At 39.5% G+C, this 24,086-nt stretch overlaps 1 protein-coding gene across 4 annotated transcripts; it reads left to right on the top strand.

Moving 5' to 3' along the window:
• Positions 1-22,268, top strand: LOC122067116 (RNA polymerase II C-terminal domain phosphatase-like 4). 4 transcript variants are annotated; one of them, XM_042630965.1, is made up of 5 exons: positions 1-291; positions 16,464-16,478; positions 16,847-17,035; positions 17,113-17,154; positions 21,707-22,268. In XM_042630965.1, the coding sequence occupies exons 1-5, from the start codon at positions 43-45 to the stop codon at positions 21,884-21,886; spliced, it is 675 nt and encodes a 224-aa protein (XP_042486899.1). In that variant the 5' UTR covers positions 1-42; the 3' UTR covers positions 21,887-22,268. The 4 variants fall into 4 exon arrangements, with proteins under 4 accessions (XP_042486899.1, XP_042486897.1, XP_042486898.1 ...); XM_042630963.1 differs by lacking the exon at positions 16,464-16,478 and adding an exon at positions 4,892-4,927; XM_042630964.1 differs by lacking the exon at positions 16,464-16,478 and adding an exon at positions 4,892-4,927 and having other exon boundaries at positions 17,116-17,154; positions 21,707-22,264.
• Positions 22,269-24,086: the final 1,818 nt, after the last annotated feature.

Below are 24,086 nucleotides of genomic sequence, written 5' to 3'. Positions count from 1 at the left end.
GATGTCTCAAATGGCAGCCTATTCAGAGTGGACTCTATACACATGTTAACAAAGTTAAGACCCTTTATTCATACCTTCCTGAAAGAAGCAAGTAGCATGTTTGAGATGTATGTATACACAATGGGAGAACGTTCCTATGCATTGGAAATGGTGAAGCTCCTTGACCCTAGAAGGGTGTATTTTAGTTCCAGAGTGATCTCAAAAGCTGATTGCACCCAAAGACATCAAAAGGGCCTAGACATGGTGCTGGGAGCTGAAAGTGCTGTTGTGATCCTTGATGATACAGAGGATGTAAGTACCATTGTAATCAGCTCCTGATTCCATGTACATTATGCTTGCTTGCCATCTGTTTCTTATGTTGAAAAATATCTTGGATGGGTAATGAATTTATAGTTTATTGGCTCCAGACGAGAGATGTGAAACTATAGTGGTCAATAAGTATGGGGGCTCTTATTGCTTTTATCTATGCTGTGAGCTTATTTTATGTGTTTCTGTGCTGAACTGCTTCTTAAATGATGAAGTGATAGTTGAACGGTTGAGAGGCTGTAGACATAAGACTGAAGCATTTGTTTGAGACCAGTAGAGCCATGGAGTATATATAGTCTGGAAAAAGATTCTGTTCTTTTCTAAGAAAAAGAGTAACTTAATGATGGCTCTTGATTTCATATGCTGTGTCAAATTAAAAATTTGGCTCATAGCTGCATATAGTTTCAAGTATGAAATTTGCTGTTTTGGAGTAGGGTTTGTAGGAAAAGAAGAGCATGGGTCATGCATTTTTTTGAGGGAATGATGTATTTTTTTAATTTCTGAAACTACTTTAGTGATCAGTTTCAAAACCTTGATTTAGGGAATTGGGTCAAGGACTAAAGGTAATGAGGATTTTCCGTCTGGAGAGGTGTTTCAACCATGGTTTGAAATTTTGACCATATTGACCATTTTGAGACGAAATTACATGGTACATTATAAAAATCCAAGGTTTCGACTAGTTTCGAGTGGTATCGACTCATTTCGACCGCTTCGATTGATATTTCCCGGAAATTGACTGGTTCGACCAAACTAATGCCGTTAAAATAACTTATTTCATGGGAAACAAGCTCATTTTCGCACATTTCAGCCTACATCTCCCATATTTCGACTGTAGCTCTTGGGAAACAGTGGATGAAGAAAAAAAATCAAATTTCTTTCTAAATCTTTGATTCTAGTAACATATTTTGCACAATCAAAGGAGATCTACATAAAGAAGAGTACTTGGAGAAAAAATGTAAAACCCATTTTCCCCAAAATTCATTTTTTTTTAATACAATGTTGTTGTATACATAGTATACTGCTTTCAGTTTTTATATGTTAGTTAAAATGACCTGATCTACACATTCATGGTGTCGACATCATTTGTTTTAATCATGTGTTTCCATTCCAAGTTGCAACTTATATGTAGACTTAAGCTAGTGTATAGCTTCACTCAACGTACACTAGCGAACTTGGGTCAACACTACAAATAACATTTTAGGGGGGTTTTTTTTTTTAGTGAAACTAATTCATGGAATTAGTTAGAAATGTCAAAGGATGTACACAAAAAATCAGACACAAAAAACATAGTTTAGGGGTCGAAATTTGAAACCATGGTTTCCACCAAGCCAAGCAAAAATCCATTGTTCCCTCGAAATTACTTGATATTTAGAACCTTGGTTTTAACGTTTTAAAAAGGTGGTGTATTAAGATTATATTTCAGCTTTAATTCAGCTTACAAACAACAAGAAGTCAACAACTACAACAAACTCAGCCTTATCCCAACTTAATGTGGTCGGCTAGATGGATCCGCGTAAAAACAAAAATGTAAAAGTAAGAGTGAGAGGAAAAGGAAAAATAAAGCACAACACCAGCAATGAGCTTTAATGCAACTTATAGGAAAAAAATTTCCAAATAACCCTGACCTGGTAATTTTTCTTACGTAAGTCATGTTATTCATTAAATATTTGAAAAGGGAGAAATTACTTGCCTTTTATGTGAGCTGGTTCTTTATTTTATCTATTTTCTCAGTGCAACGTAAACTGCTTGGATGTGGTTTTTGCTACGTGAAGTCCTTAGAGAGCTGAATCCCGGCAACAGTAGTCATGGGCAACCTGAATGTCAAACTATAAAAGTAATGGGGTTCCATCATTGAGAACTCAAACTCATTTATAGTTTGCCAGTTCACCAACTGTTGCTGGAAGCGTAGAACTTAGTGATGCAGCATTATGGCTTAACCAGATTGATCCATATCGAAATTTCAACTACTCGTTATCTTGACCCAATCTATTAACATAAGCAATAATGAATATTCTTCCCACACCAGATCGCCTATAAAAACGGAATGATTACTGTCACATCTTGACAGCCCAAACTAAACGGAATGATTACTGTCACATCTTGACAGCCCAAACTCAAGAACCACATTAGTAAGCCTGCCAAACCATGCCTAAGGCATAGTTTAAGATCTTGCTCTCGCCCCCCATCTTGCTAATCTAAAAAAGAGAGATCTCGCCGAGATCATGTATTTTTTTGCGGTCGACTCGGTGGTTGGTTTCGGTGGTCATATGGTCTTTGTAGTCTTTGAAACTAGGTATTTACCCTATTTTAGGATTTCTAAACACAATGGAAACATTAATTTTTTAAAAATCAGACTTAAAATGGTACTTTGACTCCGTACCCTATGTTAGTAGTCTTCGGCTCTTCAAACCCTAGGCTAGTATGCTCTATTTCACAACCAACACATGACACACCATAATCTTAAGAACTTAAAAGGCATCATAGATAATTACTTAATTGATTAACTATTAACATTGATGACAGATGAGTCACATTAACATACATTTGAAAATTTGAAATGACATAAGATAGGCTACTGATGATGTTTCGATGAAAAAATGGGTTTGAGAAGATTTTTTTTATCTAAAATAGTTCTTGAGAAGAAAAGTAACTCCAAATGTGGATGATGAGGTAATACTCTGTACTCTTTAAGCTTCAATGAGTGTAGGAATGGAGATCTTCAAGCAAAAGCACCAAAATTCTTGCCCCTTAGTGTTTTTAGAGAGAAGCGAGATCTGGCAAGATTTTAGCGAGATTTAGCGAGATTTGGCGAGATCTTGTCGTTTTACAATCTCGCCTGTGATCTGGTCTCGCTAATTTAAAAAAATGAGATCTTGAACCATGGCCCAAGGTGATTTCTTTGAACCATACAAGGACTTCTTAAGCTTGCACACCATCCTAGACTCCCTTGAGCAACAAACCCTGGAGGTTGCTTTATATAAACCACCTCATGTAAATCACCATTAAGAAATGCATTCTTCACATCAAGATGATATAACGGCCAATGATGAGAAGCTGCAAGAAATACCAAAATACAATTGATGCAATTTTGGCGACAGGAGAGAAAGTATCAACATAATTAACTCCATAAACCTGGGGATACCCTTGGCAACCAAACTTGCCTTCAGTCAAGCAAGAGAGCCATCTGTCTTGACCTTAAGCACATACACCCAACAACATCCAATAGCTGACTTGCCCAGACGTAAGGAGACAAGATCCCAAGTCTGATTTTCATCTAAGGCCAGTAATTCTTCCTTAATAGCTGTCCTCCAGCCAGGACTAGACAATCCCTTTGCAATAGACATACGAACGATATGACTAGAAATAGTAGAAACACAAGAATGAAACGAATGTAATAAACTAGAATAGGCAAGGATTAAAGTATCAGTATTGGTCGCCATATCGGTCGGCCAAAATTAAGATACGTATCGGAGGGTATCGTATCGTATCGGAGATACGCTAAGATACGCTAAAGATACACACATAAATGGATGGGAAACATTTTTTTAAACACTTTTGCATAAAGAATTTGTTAAAAAAAGCTATTGATAACATGTATTATGCATAAACACTAAATTGAGGGTGTCGCACTAAGAATTCAAGGTTTGTAGTTGTCCCATAAATGTAAAATCTTTGTTCTCAACCTTAATTTCCACTTTAGTTAGAGAGAAATATGACTGGCGGAAATTTTGGAACAAAAACCCCTAAAAAAATCGTGTTTTTCTGAAAAATTACCCATTTTGGCCATTATATGATCATAGCACACTATATCAGTATATACCGATACTCACCGATATGTACTGATCGATTCATACCGATACTCATCGATACGTTCCGATACTCAACGATATGTACGGATCGATACATACCGATACCGATACCGATACGTACTGATACATAACGAAACGTGCATTTCATCTCGATTTTATATTTTCCATAGAGTCGTATTGGTGCATATCGTATCCTATCAATGTGTTTCGGTGGTGTATTGATGCATATCGGTATGTATCATAAGACATATATCGATACGAAAGGATTTTAAAAATTTCATGTATCGTATCGGTTGGCCACAATTACGATACGTATCGGAGGGTATCGTATCGGTATCGAAGATACTTTAAACCATGAGAATAGGAGGCAAAATTAGAAATGGGATGTGGGTCCAAACCCTAACACCCTTAAACTGAGCAATGAGAAGATCAAGATTAGAAATATGAATACTTGATTCAGGATTTGTAGACGAAGATGATGAGGCAAGCATTGTAGAAGCAAGGTGTGCTGGATCTTCCCAAAGATGACGAGTATGACAGGCCGTTTGCCTCTTTTCTCACACTACATCACCTGCCTTTGTAATAGTAAGGTCAAGTTGGCTAATGGGACTTGTTCCACTATTCTGGGAGAGGACTTTGTTAGCTGTACCCCTTCTTTATCCCTTTCTACTGTATTGTATGTTCCTTCTTTTTCCATTAACCTTTTGTCCATTAGTAGTCTTACTTCCTGCTTTAATGGCAAAGTCATATTTTTTCCATCTCATTGTGTTTTTCAGGATTTGGTGACAGAGGCAACGATTGGCTCTAGTAGGGTACGTGGTGGTATGTATCTGCTTGATGATGACTTGGCATTGGTCTCTGTTTAGGCTTTTCAGACATATTCTATGTCACTACCCATCTCTGAGTTACTACAATGGCATTATCAGTTGGGACATTCCCTTTTGGGAGCTTTAGCTAGATTTTTTTCCTTTAAAAATTGTAATTCGAGTCAGTTTTTTTGTGAGGCATGTGTTTTGGCCAAACAAATTCGAATACTTATTTTGTTTCTAAAAATAAAAGTGCCACTCCTTTTTCATTGATATATTCTGATATTTGGGGTCCATCCCGCTATGTATCTAGCAATGGTTATTGGTGGTTTGTCACTTTTATTTATTGTCATTCTCGGACCGCTTGGGTTTATATGATGCGAACTAAGGGCGAGACCTTCGGATGCTTTCAATAGTTTCACCACATGGTTTAGACTCAGTTCGTTACCATTAAGATCCTTCCAAGCGACAATGGCCATGAATACTTCGATGGATCCTTTCAGGCTTACCTTTTCGATCATGGGATGATCCATCAGATTAGTTATATGGATACTCCGGCTCAGAATGGGATTGCTGAGTGGAAGAATCGCCACCTTTGTGAGGGGGCACGCTCTCTTATGTTTGAGATGCATGTTCATTCCTAGTACTGGAGTGACGTGATTCTCACTACTCTTTCTTATCAACCGAATGCCTTATCGGGTCCATTCCTTCTGCTCCCCTTTAGATCTGTTCCAAGGTTTTGTTGCTTTTTTTGTTCCTCCTAATATATTTGATAGTGTTTGCTATGCTCGTGATCATCATCCTCATAGAAAATTTGATCCTCGTGGTCTCTTGTGTATTTTTCTGGGGTATGCTCCTACTCAAAAAGGCTATCAGTGTTTTCATCCTCCCACTTGGCATTGGTTTGTGAATATGGATGTTTTTCACGAATCTACATCATACTACATTACGACACCTCTTAAGGGGGAGTCTCCTTCGATCGTGGATATGTACCATCGCCTCCTGAACTTGCTATCACTGCCAGTATCCCATTTTAGGGGAGAGTGATACTCCTACTTCGCATCCGCCAGTAGACTCAGACCACTACACATCCAACATCTACCCTGCCATGCCACTTGTCTCCTCTCGAGCCTAATCTTGTCCCCTTGGACCCAAGCAATTTTCCTTCTCCTTCTGTTTCTGTTGATCAGTCTCTTGAGTTGCCTATTGTTGTTCGTTAAGACACTAGGTCTTGTACTTTACATCCTATTGCTACAACCGTTTCTTATGAATCACTTTCTCCTTCTTACCATAGTTTTGTATCTTTGCTTTCCTTTGTGTCAATTCCTCATACCTGGTAGGAAGCGAATGCAGACTCATAATGGCAGGCAGCTATGGTTGAAGTGATGTAGGCCTTGAAGAAGAATGACACATGAATCTGGTGTGTCTTCCCTCACAAAAGAAGACAGTTGGGTGTAAGTGGGTCTTCACAATAAAACAGAAGGCTGATGATACAGTGGATTGGTACAAGGCCAGACGTGTTGCTAAGGGCTTCACTCAGACTTGGGATTGACTACTAGGAGACTTTTGCTCCAGTTGCTAAGATGAACACAATTCATATTATCTTAGCTTGTGCCGCCAACTTAGATTGTGATCTCTTGTAGCTAGATGTGAAGAATGCCTTCCTTCATGGGGAACTTGAGGAGGAAGTGTAGATAGATATTCCTCCTGGGGTCACTTGCTTCAAAACCCAAGGGAAAGTATGCAAGCTGAAGCGTGCACAATATAGGTTGAAGCAATCCCCTTATGCTTGGTTCGGGCGTTTCCATAAGGCTATGGTCGCTACAAGTTACTCTCAAAAGCAATGCCGAGCACACTCGTTTCATTAAAAGATATAGTGGGAAGATTGCTATCCTAATAGTCTATGTAGATATTGTTGTTACTGGTGATGATCTGACAGAAATCTCTTGCCTCAAGTGATACTTGAGTGAGGAATTCGAGATTAAAGATCTAGGACAACTTCGTTATTTCTTTGGCATTGAAGTTGCCAGGTGTTCTCATGGGATCTACTTGTCTCAACGGAAGTATATGCTTAATCTTCTTTTTGAGACAAACATGTTGGGGTGTAAGCCGACAGACACTCCTATTGAAGGTAATGGTCACCTAAGTAGCAAGGAAGGTGATTCTGTGGATAAGGGGAGATATCAGAGATTAGTGTGGCGTTTGATCTCTCTATCATACACATCCTGACATAGCATTTGCTGTCAGCCTGGTTAGTCAGTACATGCATGATCTCTACTCGACTCACATGGAAGTTGTGTTGTATATTCTATAGTACTTGAAATTTGCCCTAGGATGCAGCATCTTTTTTTCTCCGCCTGATCACCTTAGGGTGGAGGCCTTCACGGATGCTGATTGGGCAGGTTCCCTTGATGATCATAGGTCTTCTACTGGTTATTGCACCTTTTGTTGGTGGTAACCTTGTTAAATGGTGAAGCAAAATGCAAGCTGTGGTTGCCCGTTCAGGGGTCGAAGTGGAGTTCCGTGCTATGGCACATGGCATTTGTGTGCTCGTATGACTTCATGGTTTTCACACTGATTTGGCTATCCCTGCCACCCTCCCTATGAAACTCTTTTGTGATAGCAAATCTACTATTAGCATAGCTCACAACCATGTCCAGCATAATCGAACCAAGCATGTGGAGATCAATCGACACTTTATCAAAGAGAAGTTGGATATTTCACATTTGTGGGTGTAACCTGGTTGTATGGAGGAGCAAAAAACAGCCTGTGGTGGCTCGATCTAGTGTAGAGGTAGAGTTCAGAGCTATGGCTCATGGAGTGTGAACTCATCTGTTTGAGAAGGCTGGTCCAAGAATTGGGATTTGACTGAGGCACCCATGAAACTTTATTTTGACAACACGGCTGCCATAAGTATAGTACACAATCCTGTGCAACATGATAGGACAAAGTACATAGAGGTGGATAGATGCTTTATCATAGAAAAGGTTGACTCTGGTCACTTATGTACTCCTTTTGTGAGAACTGGAGATCAGCTGGCCGACATCTTCACGAAAAGGCTCATCCATCATCAGTTCAGTACTCTGTTGTCCAAGCTGAGAATGTATGATATTTCTTCTCCAGCTTGAGGGAGAGTGTTAGAGACTATGTACTAAGGGTAGTTTGGGAATTAGTTAAGCTAATTATTCCCTTACATTGTAATTCTTCTTTTTTCCCTCTTTACCTCCCTAGGGAGGTGTATGTAATTTCATATAACATATTAGTGAAGATATATATGTATGGGAGAGAGCATTCTCTACTCATAACTTTCCATCCTCAATTTCTCCTTCTCCTACATTCTTCCCTTTCTCTCTTCTTCTCTTTCAAACTTTACTTTCCAACTTGTTAATGGTTTTACTCGGGGCCTTTTCAACTCTAAAGTTGGAATTCGGCTGTCCCATCTCTCCCTTGCTTTTCTCTATAGCCATGGAAGGTCTATCCAAAATCCTTTCGTTCAAAACTAAGGACAATACTACTCATACCATTCCCAAGTGTAAGGCTTTGAAGATTACCCATCTCTCTTTTGTTGATGATTTCATGATTTTTGCAATTTGTGTCTGCCGTTTTTTATGCCCTATCTTTCTTCTCTGCAATATATGACCTTCACATTAACCTTAAAAATTTCTCTTTAAAAACTCATATAAGAGGCATCTTAGGGTTCCCTGAAGTTCATCTTCCTGCTGCCTATGTGGGCTTGCCTTTGATTTCTTCTAAGTTCTTTGTCCATCATTGTCCACATATTCTTGATAGGTTTCACGAGAGAATTCAACATTGGAAGAGTCAGCTTCTTTCCTTTGTGGGTCATTTGGAGCTTATTTGATCTGACATGTAGAGTTCCAACATATTTTGTTCTGGGATTGTTTGTCCTTCCTGCTGCTATCTCAACCAAGATTCAGTCCCTTATGGCTTTTTTCTTTGGAAAGGTAGTGATTGCACTAAATTTCTTCATCCTTTGAGTTGGGCAAAGGTCTGCCTGCCCAAAAAGGAGGGGGTCTTGGTCTTCGTAGAGTTGAGGATGTCAATACAGCTAGTGTTGTCAAACATATTTGGAAAATTGCTTCAAAAAAGAAAACCATTTGGGTGGATTGTGTGTACTTCAGATATCTCAAAACAGATTCCATTTGGACTACTATGAGCATTGTGGATGTTTCCTAGGCCTAGAAAAAAATTTTGAATTACCAATATCTTGTTACTGATTATATTAAGACTTCTATTGATTATGGCTCTAACCCTTATCTTTGGCTTGACAATTGGCACCATGGCGGGATGTTAATTTCAAAATATGCAGATAGAATTAGATATGATATGGAGTCTTATAGGTTCGCTAAGGTGTCTATCATTCTTTAGGATGGGGTTTGAGATCCTGGTCTGGGTACCTCACCTCTAATTCTCTTATTGAGGTGTGGAATAAATTACCGAGTATCCATTTGAGACCTAGGGGCAATGGAGATATAGTCTAGTGGAGGGCTAACTCATTTTTTTTTTTTTTTTTACTTCTTTATTTGCTTGGAACCTTATTCAATCTTTTGTCCCTGTTGTTCGTTGGTTTAATTTCGTTTGGTTCTCCTCCACCATCCCAAGGCATTCTTTCATGATTTGGAGAGTCATAACCAATTGTATTCGCACCCAAGATTTTCTTACTCATAGGAATATCTCTATTCCAAATTGTTGTTTATGTTGGAATTCTTTTGAGAGTCTTGATCACTTGCTTTTTTGAGTGCTCTTTCACAAGGTCTATTTGGGGAGGTATTCTCTAGAAGCTTTGGGCCACTCCTAGAGTTATCCTCCCATTAGAAAGAGAATAGAGATGGATTTTAAATAATTTTAATGGTAAAACCTTAGATGACTATTGGCAAGATGGCTTTTAGTGCAGTGACATACCATATCTGGTGGGAAAGGAATAAAATAAGATGGACTTCAACATCGCCTATGCTGGAGCAGATTCGAGAGGCTATTACCTTTCAAGTGAGGAATAAAATTCTTCACAATTGTGCTGTTTGTCCCAATACAAACAGAAATAGACATCTTGCATCCTCATGGGATCTCCTGCTTTTCTCTCCCCCACCCTAGTTTTGATGTTCCATCCCTTTCTCCTTTTTTCTTGTATCCCCAGATTCTTGCTTTTGTTACTCCCTCTCGGGGTTTGGTTTTGTCTCGCCCTCTTTCTTAGGGCTCAGGTTTATCGCCCTTCTCTTGGGCTGAATTCCTTGATTAGGGTCTTTTCCCTTGTTTAGCCAGATAGGCTTTGTCTGTTGTCTTCTTTTCCTCTTCTGTTTTAATATATTTTCCGCTTACCTAAAAAAAAAATGACAGCATCAGTCCAAAAATAGTTGGCCACCTTCATTTCAAACATAAGGGAGCGAACAACTTCCATCAAACATCTATTATTCATTTCAGCAACACCGTTTTGTTGAGGGGTGTTTGAACAGGAAAACTGATGAACCATACCACATTCAGCTATAAGCTTAGAAAAGGGACCAGAAAAATATTTCTTTGGCATTATCACTAAGTAAAATTTGAATAAGCCAAACTGATTCTGAATTTCAGTATCAAACATAGTTGTCATGACACCTAGGCAACCCAAGGCATTGAAGAGGGCGAAAAGTATAGTGGCACCAACCAGGTGACTAGATGCGACGCCTGGACAACTATGGCAACAAATGCACAAAAGATGGAAAATAACTCAGAACGATGCTTCATTATATAAATCCAAGTAACTCTTGAAATAGTTACCAAGATATGTAACTAAATGTTTAAAACCCAACTAAGTTATAATAGGAGAAGGGCCCCATACATTGGAATGAACTAAAGCAAAAGGATGCGCAGACCGTTTATTGACTTGAGGGAGATAATAGCTCATACGATGGAGCTTCCCAAACTGACATGACTCACACTTTAAACTAGAAAGAGAATTAAATTGAGGGTCAAGCTGTTGTAGACTCTTCAAAGATGGATGACCTAGGTGATAGTGAACTTGATTGGGAGACAGAAGAACCAAACAAGCAACTGAAGGAGTATCATCTTCAAAAAAGATACAGCCTCCTGATTCATGACATCTACCAGTCATCTTCTTTGTCATAAGGTCCTAAAAAACACAAGAATCAGGATAAAAGGTTATGGAACAATTTTCAGCACATGCAAGGTTGCTTTAAAAAGGAATTGTGGCAAATGAAGAATTGACGATAATGAAAAAGAAGAATTGGGATGATCTGTCCTAGTTCCATTAACTGAACTAGAGAACTAGTGGCTCGTGTGACACTAGAAGAAGATTTCTTAAAGGAGGAAAATATATCTGAAACATTAGATATGTGATCCGAAGCACTTGAATCAATGATCTAGGGACGAGAAGAAGACAGACATGCAATAGCATTACCGGTCTGCACTAAAGTAGCCGTGGAGGGCTGCAAAGTTTGAGAAGCTAAAAACGGATTAGGCCGTGCAAATTCGTCATTTGTCATCTAACCATCTTACCCCAGATGGTTTAGGTGGAGTGATGACCTCAATATTTGCTGCTGAATTAGCAAACTGCTTCTGAGAAGGTTTTCCATGAAGTTTCCAATAGAAACGTTGGATATGTCCTGGTTTTGCCATAATGATGGCACATGTTCCTTGTTCCTGAACTGTTTGAGGATGTGGAATTACCACTATTTTGCCTTTTGCCATTTCTACTTCCCGTGCCACATGTACTACCGCGATTAGTGTGTTGATACACAAGAGCTGAGCTGTCCACGTGTAAAATCAGAAGTACTCTCTCGAGATACTCAGAAGACTTGGGAGAAAGTATCTAGGAGAGATGTCACCTTATCACCTACAAGGATCTGAGAAGGGACAGAGTCATATTATGTTCGAAGACCACCCAAAAAGCCCATAACTGTGAGTTGCTCCCCCCGGTTCTGCATCTTCTGCACAACACTACTAAAAGGAAGTAGAGAATTCAATTCTTTATGTTGAGATTGCCTAAAGGGTCAACCCGGTTCAGTCCCAATTCTTTATTACCTTTTTGAATCGTTAATCCTAACCAATGGGTCCTAAGATTTGAATCATAGATACCTTTTCTCTGGGCGATTCAAACTCTGGAGCCTCTTTCCTTTTTAAAACCCTTATACTGTGGAATACTAACTTGTGACTGAACCTGAACCAGTGCTTATTGCCAAGCTTAGTTTCAGATCTTGAATGCTGCTTCATCACTTTCTAATTTGATGTCCATAAATTGCATTCAATAGGGTTGGGAGTTGGGAGTTTAATTCCAAATTCTCAATTGGATTGAGTCCTTATGAGTTCCATCAAATCACGCTCAAGGAGGGTTTACCGCCTCTGGTTCTCGTATTGCAAGGAAGAATTAGAATTGTTGTATATTAATTACTCTCTTATATGACACTTCCCAACTTGCCCTTCTTTTTATCCCTAATTCTGGTCATGTCCTTTAATTTATGTTAATGCCTAGTTTATCCTTTCTATACAAACCTACTGTTACCCACAATTGGTCCCTTTTCTTTGTTTGCATGATATCCATTAATTACGGATTTTCCATCCACTTGATTATTGAGTGGTGTAGTACTCGGGTGGGCCCATAAATGATCTGAACAGGGTTTCGAGACCCCGGATCTGCGTCACAAAGAGTTTCAGTTGCAGTGCATATACTTTGCATATGTGGGTCGTCGTACTCTTATGCTCTTAGTAATACTGATGCATTTCAGTTCTAGGAGATGCATGTGTGCCCTGGTGTGAAGACAAGTTACTGGAAGATTGAATGTTCTGGTAGAGGCTGATTTTATTTTATTTTCTATTTTTGTAATAGTTTCCTTTTTATGTAATAGCTATTAGATCTCCCTTCTAGAAGGAATGGATAGGTGATGCAGATCGGCGAGGGATTAGTGCTATCTTTTGACTTGATTTTTATTTACTTCCTTTATTGGTTAGAGATTAGATTAACAGTCTTTTATTTAGATCTGATTTTTATTTTAGTTGCTATCTAGGTTTAGTTTCCATTTTTAATTAGCTTCCAAAATTATGTCATTATTTTTTTCTTTAAATAGCCCTGTAATGGAGAAGAACTCAGTTTTAGATTTTTGGAAATTGAATGTTTATTTGGCTTAATAGTAGTTGCCGTGACCTCCATCTCCTTCTTCTGTTCTTCTCCTTATCTTCTTCTTCTTTCCTCCTTAATTTTCCCTCTCCTGTTATTAGTTTCTCTTGCTGGCTGAATCCCTATTCTGGGCTATAGTTGCTGGTTCGAAGAAAGCTGGCTGTTAGGATTCTGGTCCGGCGATGACATCTGGTTGTGAGAAGTGTTGTTGAACCAAGAAGTTCCATTGATCTGAATCCTCCCATCTCTTCCGCCCCTGTTCTGACCTAAGGTAGAAGACAACACAATTGTGAGTTGCCCCTTTTTCTGTCTTTTAAGCCTGATTTACCATTATGCCCTTCTTTTGGTCTCTAATTATCTCATATCCCTATTCTTATTTCACTTCCTAGTGTACCCCATCAAATAATCATTAATTCCCTCTAAGTCCTATCTCCCAAATAGCTCATTAACTAATTCTGGTTATTTACAATTCTGCCACCCCCTTTATAACTTCAGCTTAATTACAATTCTGCCACTTAGTTGAAGCTTGATTTCAATACAATTGTTATTGGGTGTTGCCTTTGTTTTATTGAGTGTTTAAGTGGGCCCTAGGCGATCCCATTCCAGCTTTTGGAACACGGATCCGCATCAATAGGTGTCTACATTCCAGCCATAGTTTCTATTTGGCAATAAATGATGCAGTTGGGCGATGGATTTTGAAATATCTTTTATTTACTCTCCTTTTTAGGGCTAGAACTAGTTTGGCAGTATTCTTAATTGAGTGAGATTTTTATTTCTTTTAGATTTAGATGCAAGTTTAATTTTGTTTCAGATTAGGAAGGTAGGTTTTTTTTGGTGTCTTTATAAACAATTGTGTAGTCCATTGTGGACAGATTTGAAGTTTTTGAAGAAGTGAAATTTGGTATGAAAACCATGGCTGCCGTGAACTGTTTTCCCCCTCCCTAACTCTCTCTGAAATCCATTCCTCTACATCTTCCTTATTTCTTCATCTTCACTTTATTATTTCTGGTGTCCATTCCCAAGCCCTGTTCTGTGCGGTAGTTGCAGTCCACCAGAAGTGGTTCGATCTCTTTCATGAGGGTTCCGATTGGGTCGAGCTTTTGATCGAAGGTAGTTCTCCCCTAGGCGACAAAAATCCTAGAATTCCTCCACCAATACTTGGTTCTTCTGTGAAGAACTCCAGACCAGATTCAGATCTGAACTGTGCCATCGCCATATCTAGTTGCAGGTTCGAAAAATCCATCAGATCTGGATTGTCGAGAGCCTCTAGTGCTGGATTCATGGAGAATCCGTTGCTGTGACCTCTCACTTGAAGTTTCAGGCCTTACGGAGTCTTAGTTGAGAGACTCTCTCAAGCTGGTCTACCGCCTTGGCTGGTTCTATTGTGAGGAAGAAGACAGGTTTAACGTTTACACATATTACTGCTGGTTATTACAGATTAGTCCCTCCAACTTTTAAGTTCTTTATTAAAGACACCTCCTTTTTACTAGTTTGCAAAATAACCCTTCATTCTGGATTTTTTTCAGTTTAACCCATTACTTATCTTTATTTCCAGAATTGATCATTCTCTTTGAATTTAATTCCTGTTAAATACTTAGTCTATTATTTCACTCTATAAAGCTCCTAAATTTTACCAGAAATTCCATTATTGCCCTTGGTTTGGGTAGAGCAAACTATTTGGTTCTTTCATGGGCCCTAAGCGATCCGATTTCAGTCCTTGGAATACGGATTCACATCACTTAAGTTGTAAGGGGTTCCTCCTACCATACATGGAGGTTTCATATTTTTGTGATTATTATGGAAGTTATAAATAAAGGAGAGGGGCCATATACCTCCACTATGATTTGAGTTATTGAGAGATTTGGCTTTTGCCTCTTTGGGTTAGTGGTGATGTTGTTCCTTGGACTGTGGTGATGCAGCCCCAGACCTGTTGTGGTGAATCAACAAGTTGAGATTGTGGTGATAAATCCGTCCTGCAGGTCTACTGGTGATTTTAGGTCATATCCTCTTCCCTTCGTCTTATATTTTTCTCATATTCCATCTTCTTATCTTCTTATTCTTTTCTTTTTTGAAGTCAGTTCTGTGTTCATTCATTCTATCTTACATTGATTGCTTTTCTGTTTTGATCAAAGTACTGTTCTGTCCAACTCTGTTCTGATTTCTTCTCAAGTTTTAGGACATTGCTGCTTTTATAGAGTCCAGCCACCCCCATCAACCACACATATTGTTGGCAGTACATTGCCATCTTCTAGTGACCTGCGGCAGCATCATTTGTTTCTGGGTTGCTAGTTAGTTGCTACTTCGTCTTCCTTATTGCTATTTCCCTGCCATGTTTCTATTTTCCATCCTATTCCTGTTCTATTTAGTTACTAACTTCCCTTTTGTTTCTATGTTCTCGAATCTTGCTTGCTACTCTTTGTTTGTTTTCTCATCTACCACCGAGCTTGGTTTGGTTGCTCATCTATATCCCGGCTCACCTGCACCTCTACCCTTTTCAAGGCTATGAAGTGGTAGTGAGTGTCAGGTTTATAACTGTCATTTATCTCTTGATTTTTCAGAAGATGCCAAGAAGATGCTGTAGCAGCATTTCAACTTTTTACTCTAGGTTATGAATCCTGTTAGAAAATTTTGGAATGGATAAACAAGAGATGGATGTGGACATTGGTGTTCAATATTTAGCCAGTAGGATTATTCTATCTTCAAAAAATGTCCTAGTGGAATTGATACTTTACTGTATTTTTCCCTATTGGAAAATTTCATAGAAAATGCTTGGGAATGCTAATATAGACATGAGTTTCCTGTGTTTCATATTGGCATTGTTCTTCATAGAGTACAAAACGCTTTGTTATTTTATATAGAACCTGTAACCTAATAAAATACTACTATTTTTTTAGAAGGAAGGACTATAATCTAAAACAGAAATGAAGGTCCATTAGGATTGAAAGGCACATGGATGAGACACTGCAAATCAAATTTTAATGAACCACCAATCGTTTTAAACTATTTCCGGGGGTGGGGGGGCATAGAGGTGGAAATATATATGCGACTAGAAGTGTTATTTTAATTCCTACCATTCTGTACATCATTAAATCCTAAAGTGAACTAAGAACAAAAGAGCTAGTAGTCTGTTTATTTTTGTAAGAATTTTTTCATTCTTTGGCTGTTCACTGTACCTTTTCCAACTGAATTCTTTTTTTGCCTTTTCTCTAAAGCTGATTTATTGGAACCAGAAATGGGACAAATCTAAAGACAGATAAAGAAACTTAAAACAGAGAGAGAATTACAAGTTAAGCATTACTCCTCTGAACTACACGAAAATTGAGGCCTCCAGCTACAGAATATTCAATACCTTAGCAAATTACCTTGCATTCCTGGATTTCCTAGTGTCGAAATGATTTTTCCCTTCTTTTGGCACAGAAAATGGATTTGCAGGTGAGATTCTACTTGAAGGAGAAAAAGAGACATTCACATCATCACATGTTTATAGTATAAAGAAAAAGAAAAGTTGTGGATCGAAATGAAGTGGTATGGATTACTAGGTTAGACGCTAGTATATGAAGTCTTGAATCACAAAGAGGTTTGGACCCTCAGAGAGGTAGAATGTGGTGTCCCAGAATTTTTTTAAGATTAACATTTGGCAGGACTTTGAAACCTGAATCCTTGAATGATTGAATATGTAAGCTATCTGACAAGGAAATTGTTGGGCTATACCATATCAGTTCACTGATAATAAATATAAGCACTTTTGGGGCTAAGATAAGCATATTCATTACAATTTCCTTGTTGGTCTATTAATTTAGGTATGGAGCAAACATAGAGAGAACCTGATTCTGATGGAGAGATATCATTTCTTTTCTTCAAGTTGCCGTCAATTCCGCATCTTTGCAGAATCCCTTTCTGAGTTGAACAGGGATGAATGCAAGTCTGAAGGTGCACTTGCATCTGTTCTTAAAGTTCTTAAGGGAATTCATGAGAAATTCTTTGACCAGGTTAGTCACTTGTTTTTATTTATTGTTCCCACTTAATGTAATACAGTTTGTTAATTAACTGATTGGGTGGTTTCTAGCAGGAACTTGGTGCAAATCTTTCAGGCAGAGATGTGAGACAGGTATTTCTCCTACAATAGGATCGTAATTGACTATTATGCTTGCATACCCTGTCAAATTGGATGGCATGACTTTTATGTTGAGTCTTCTCAAGTTGTTGGGCAGGGATGGATCATGGATACAGTATCCATTTCAGATACTTCAGTTGTAGGTTGAAATGCTGTATCTGAGCATTATCTGGTTAACATAGCTTTCTTTTGCCCCACTCATTTTTTGGAATAAGGAGGGTGGGTTGGGTAGAAATGATATGGAACCATGTGCCAATACTCTACTGATACACATATTCACATGAGCTGGCAGTCACTTTAGTACTTGATAACATATCATGATGGCATTGGCATTATCTGGAGAAAAATGCTTATATTGTCTTTTACAGGAAGGCAGCTTCTAATGATCTACTCATAGTTGGGGGGGGGGGGGGGCAGGGGGCAATGGATTTTGGGGTGTTGGTTTGAGTTTTCTTCACCCTCTGATCATGACTTGTTTAATGCTTGTGTTGAAAGTATCCCAACTATAACATGACTTAGTAAGTGGGTCATTTGGGTCAATCTGCTACAGCTTATTGTGTCAATATCATGTTATGCCAAGAGGTCATGTTAGATGCATCATGCATCTCATGTGACGTATCATTTCAATGTTATGTTCATTTCATGTCAATTGATCATGTCAGGTTGTGTTATATTCTTGTCATGTCAATGGATTTATGCCATATGACACTGAAAATATGTGGACTTGAACTCTGAACCCAATGCACAGAGATGAGATCAGACCACCAAGCTACTTACCTTGTCAATGCCTAAATGTAATGAAATATTTATTTTCGTTTCGCTGCAAAAAAGTTATCGCAGCTAATTGGTGGAGTATTGTACTTTCAGCTGGTCAACCCTTAAAATAAAGTGCGTACCCAGTGCACGAGACTCCCGCCACTATGGGATCTGGGGAGGGTCATAATGTAGGCAGCCTTACCCCCAGATCCAGATCCTCTACGATTCCCATAAGTTGCATTCGGTGCAATTCCTCCTTAATCTGGCGACAAGTGTCCCTGCTGACGTGGATAGTTAAGATTAGGTGAGAGAAAGTTGTGGGCTCAAGATGGGTTTGGATCTGCCAAAACCCAACCCGATCCATATCATCTTTGGATAAAAAACCCTCTTTAGATCAAAATCCTCTTTTGATGCAGTTCGGCCCTCAGATAACAGTCGCCGGCGACCTATGGTACCACCGGACAAGACGAAACATGTTCTCCTTCGTTGCTTACATGTGAAACACAGAGCTGACGGAGGAACTTTGATCCTACCCTGATGACGTTCAAGCGTCTGTATTGAATGATTTCATCGAGGGAGAGTGGAGAGATCGGGTGATTCGAACTTGTTTGCTGATCTGGTTCTCTCTTTTCATCTATAAGGTGAGTTTTCATGTTGAATTTCTGTTAGATTCTTGATTTACTGTAGTTTGATTCGACCAAAACAATTGTTATTAAGATTCGAGGTTATAATCTGGCCATATGGATTAGGGCATGGGGTTTAGGAGCTTTAGTGATGGCGGGTACCAATCATTGCAAGAGGTCATGTACTTATGGTAAGAACACTCTCCTTTGCAATGATTCTGGAAGAGGAATTGATAATAGAATCGTAGTTGATGGAGCGGTTGGGGAAGCACCCACTCAAAAGGGTTTTGATGCTCTTACCGTGTCAAAATGTCTAGTAAGAAGTCTTAGCCAAATATTGCGGAAAAAGAATCACAGAGGAAATGATGAGGAAGAAGGATATCAAAGGAGAATTTCTTCAAGATGCCTTGGCTTTTATGGAGGGGGTGGTGGTTGCAAAGTGGGTGCCAACACATGTGAGGAATTTTGAGATGGGTTTTGTAGAAGGAAGTCAATAGCAGATAAAGAAGGCAAAAAACACCAAGCAATTTGTGACAATGAGGAGACTAGAATTGATTGCTTCTCATATGGGGTGACATGGAGAGTCACTGTTAAACAGTGGAATTAATGTTATGCTTCCAAATGTGCTTGATGACGCTTTCGCTGAGCACCCTCATGACATCTTGCCTTGTGTGCAAGAAATAGAGATCCCTAACTTCAACTCGCCGGTTGGAGAGAGAGAGAAAGAGAGAGATGAGGACAAAATCAGCCTTTGGAGAACAGTCGCCGGCGACCTCTGCTACCACCGAAGAAGACGGTCTACAACAGCTATATGTTGAGCCAAAGAGGATCTGGATCGGGTTGGGTTTTTGCAGCTGCAGACCCACCTGGTGGCTTTAGCTTTCTCTCACCTTGGCTGTCCACATCAGCAGGGACACTTGCCTCTAGATTAAGGGGGAATTGCACCGAATTGCAACTTATGGGAATTGTAGAGAATTTGGATCCGCCTTACCCCTGCTTTACAACTAATATGACCCATTTATTAGTTGCATTTTGCAAAATTTGACCTGTCAAATTCTCCTCAACCCAAACCTTCTTTAACTTCCACTTTGTTCTTGGTGGTGGGTTGTCTCAGAATTACCATTTGTAATTTCATAACTCCTATTTTTCCTTTCTTTTTTTCATCTCCTGTTCCTTTATTTTGTTTTTCTTTTTTTCTTCTTCTTCTAGCCCCCACCGCTTCTTCTTTTTCTTCTGGTTTCTTTTTGTTTTCTTCTAGTACTTCTTCTGATGCTTGGGTGGTCACTGGCTCCATCTGACGGCAACCCTGCACTCCTTCCTGAAGCCCTCTCTCTCCCCCATCTCCTCCCCCCTCCTGCTTTGCATTTTTCCTTTTCTTTTTTTCATTTATCTTCTCCTCTTCTGTCTTCTTTTATGATGGTGGCAGTGGTGGTGGCTGGTGGATTTGGCTACTGCCCTGCTGTTGTAATTGCATGGTTCAAATTATATTGTGTTGTTGCTGCCGTTCTATGATTCAAAGTAAATTGTGCATATGTTAGTATATGTTGGAATTCTGTGATTACATGACCATGTACTTCTGTGATTATGTGATTCATGAATTCTGTGATTAACTGATTTGGTAATTTTATGATTCACTGATTTTGTAATTCCATAATTCTATGATTATGTGATTTTGCAATTCCTTGATCATGTAATTCAATTGTGCAATATAACTCTGAACATCAACATCTAGGTTTAACCCACTCATGCAGGCCTAGGCCATGGTGGCCACCTAGGTGGGTGCCTTTGCCTAAGTGCTTAGGCGTCCCTCCACTGCCTTGGGTCCCTTGACAACTATGATCCACAGTTCATGTGGGATGGGTAAGGGAGAGTACAAACCTTCTGCTTGGTCCCTTTGGCAAGCTGGAAACATGGCACCTTTTGATTACATAGCCAACATCCTTTGACAGTCAGTGCCAATAATACCTATTTGCGACTTGAAGAAGGATTTTCCTTTGCTAAAATGTCCTGATCCTCCCCATTCTAATCTTGTAAAAGATGGTGTCTCAGAAATGGCTCAAGAATATGTAGCCCTGTCACCAAAAATAAATATCCGTGTGGAGTGAATATTTAGGATTCCTCTCACCTTGCTGCAAATCCTAGTAGATATCTGAGGAATCTTATCAATGGCATAATCATCCTTCATTTACTCAATGCTCATCACATGGCCTGAGAATGTATGTAGATAACACTTTTTTTCTCAATGCATCTAAGTACAGTGTTTTTCCAGCCTTATACTTGAGTGCAACAGTGAAATCTTGAAGGTAAGTGACCTACTTGGCAAATCAGTTTACTCACTGACTTTTGGGATTGAAGATGCTTGAGAGCCTTGTGGTCAGTGAAGAGTATAAATTCTTTGCTGATGAGGGAGTGTCTTCAGTGTTTCAACACTTGGCACAACGTTGTAGAGCTCTAGGTCATAAGTAGAGTATTGCTTATTGGCATCGCTCAACGTCTCATTGTACGAGGAAATTGGGTGACCTTGCTTAAGAACTCCACCAACACCTATGAGTGAAGCATCGGTAGCAACCTCAAACACCCAATCAAATTGTAGCAATTGTAAAACTGGGGCATTTGTCATATTCCTTTCGATAAGATTGAAAGCTTCAGTGGCTGCAGGCATTCACTTAAACTTTCCATACTGTTTTAGGCACTCAGTGATTGGGGTCATAATCGACTGAAATTTCAGATAAACATGTGATAGAAAGAAGCAAGGCCATTGCAGTTTTGAACTTCGATGAGGATTTTGGGTATTGGCCAGTTTAAGATGCTCTTTACTTTTGCTGGATAAACCTCGAATCCTCTTGAAGCAACAGTAAACCCAAGGAATACTACCTTAGGTAGCTTGAATGAGAACTTCTTCGATGTAGAGCTTTTCAGTCCAAAGTACTTTTATAATGTTAGGATAGGGGTTAAGTGTGCCACGGGGCACATTGGGACTTTCCCCCCTCTACCGACCCTATTTAGAGTGGGGCGGCTGTATAGAGGGGTATACTTGTAATTATGTTTTTTGACTTGTACTCTTGTCATGACTCTATTTTGCATATTATAAATAAATGACTTGTGTGATCAGTCAGATCACTCGAGCATTCTCCCCATTCTTATTGTTAACATATAACTTGTCCCAGGTGATCAAGATGGTTTTGCTCTTGTTTACTGTAGATCAAAATATCATCAAAGTAAACAACCAGAAATCCACCAATGAAAGGACGCAATACTTGAGTAAAAGTGTTGGAACATTGGTAAGACCGATGGGCATGATTTTGGTCTGGAAGGTAGTCTTCCTCTCATCACTTGGTTGTATGTAAATCTGGTGGTATCCAATCTTAAGTATATTTTAGAGAAGACCTTTGCTCCGGACAGTATATCTAACATGTCATTAAGTCGTGAGATGGGGAACCTGTACTTGACTATGATTTTATTGATGGCTCGGCGATCAACACACATGCATCAGGAGCCATCCTTATAGGGCTTGAGTAGTGCTGGAACTGCATAGGGGCTCAAATTCTCTTGTATGAATCCTTTTTTCACTTACTCATCAATCTGTCGCTTCAGATTTGCATGCTTTGTAGGACTTGGGCCATAAACAGGCAGGTTAGGTAACATAGTAAAGGAACTAAATCACTGGCCTGATGAATGTCATGCACAGAGGGAAGCACATCTGGTAGATCATCGGGCACCAAGTTTGAAAAATCAGAAAACTAGTCTTTTATTGGCTTGTGACTGATTTGGTATGATTTCAATTTCAATTTCGGATTGATTTCATGAAATTGTCAACAAATAGATTTTAGGTCAAGAAATTGAGATTATTTTGTTTTTCTACATTGAAAAATTTCATAAATGGGAAATTCATTTGGTACCTCTAATTTTTTAAAAGTAGATTTCATCACTGTTTCTTCTTCCTCTACCAACCCATGCATCCCCACGTTGTTGTGCCTCTGTGATCCTGTACCGCGAGATGCACTCCCCTCTGTGTTTCTCTGCGAGCTGCAGTAGAGCAATGCTACCTGAGCACAGTGCCCTCTTGCCCTGAATCATGATCCTTCAACCTTTTCACGAGTTTGTTTTATGTTGCCCTTGCACCCTCACGGCCACATCTTCACAACTCCTTTCCAATTGCCACTGTTGTTTCTGCAACTGTTCCCCTGACCTCACATCCCTCCCTTGTCCCCCACCCCATGGCTACCTCTTGTTCCTCGGGGAAAGGACTTAGTCAGAGATTTTTTAAATTCAAACCGCCAGAAATTTGCTGATCCTTGATTGTATAAATTGGAACCTTATTGGTTTATGCCATTTGGATGCTAGAAGAAAGTGGTGATGAGCAAATGAGTGGAAACCACCTCATATTTCTGGTGCCTTCAATAAACGGTTTTCAGACTTTTTTCGTCACAACCGATCTAATGTGACCTCATTTTAAGCAATCAATGTTCACGACAAAACATTCAAAGATGGTCATCCCAATCCCGCTCCCTGGAGAAGATTTGGACTGCCATCTCCTTTGATGTTTCCTCCAAATCCGCTCCTTTCATCTTAGGCCTGTCTCCAATTCCCTTAGGAATAGACGCATTATTGCCTCCTGGAACCTCCCTACCGGCACCACCTCCACTTCTTGATTCCCCCCCTCCCCCCTTTTTGTTGTATCCCTTGGTCCTTTTAGCTTGAGTGTTGGCTTTTGCCTCGCTCTTTGTTGTTGTTCTTTGCCCCTGTGGCTGGCTTCTCCTTTTAGTTGAAGTCTCTCCCCCCCCTCTCTTCCCCCCTTGTATATTCTTTCTCTCCTTTGGTTATTAATTTATTTAATTATCCAAAAAAAAAAAAAAAAAAAAGGGTCACGACGGTGCTACGGTTAGCGGATGAATAATTCCTGCGAGCTTTTTACAAAATTTCTGCAACTTCCAGCTACATTCCATCTATGACAGGTTTCAGTCCATCCTCTCCAAATTCATGACCCAACTGCTCCACCTCCTCCTAAATTCCAACTCACACCTTTATCGCCTACAACTTTTCATTTTTTCTCTATAAATTCCTCACTACTCATCTCCCTCACCCTTGCTTTTATGGAAATTGAGCTGCAAGCTTGTGTTTTGAGACCTGACTGCAAACGTTAATGAAGGGTTGAAATTCTTCCTCTGCAACAGGGGTGGTGGTGGCGGGGGTGGGGGTGGGGGTGGGGGTGGTAGCGGTGAGGTTGTAGTGGCAGCTGTGGTGGTGGTGGTGGTAAGACCATCAAGAGAATAAGAAGGGTGGTGTTTTATTTTTAACAAGAAATTACTGCTTTGCCCATCAAATTAACCATGTGCTCATTAAAGATTAACAGTGAAATCAATTTCAATTTCAAAATTGAATCAACTCCCCAGCTATTTCAGAAGCCAATATGAGTCCCGAATCCATGCTGGATTCGATGAACTGCTTCTTCGGTAATGCCAGTACCTTCTTGTCGACCTGCTTCTGGTTTTCTTCTAAAGCTTTGTTCCTAGCTCTCTCAGTTGGGATATCAATAGGTTTGAAAAT

The sequence above is a fragment of the Macadamia integrifolia genome, unplaced genomic scaffold (assembly GCF_013358625.1).
Source record: "Macadamia integrifolia cultivar HAES 741 unplaced genomic scaffold, SCU_Mint_v3 scaffold2722, whole genome shotgun sequence".
Classification (NCBI taxonomy): domain Eukaryota; kingdom Viridiplantae; phylum Streptophyta; class Magnoliopsida; order Proteales; family Proteaceae; genus Macadamia; species Macadamia integrifolia.
Note: the sequence above shows the minus strand (reverse complement) of the source record. Positions and strands in the feature narration are given on the sequence as shown.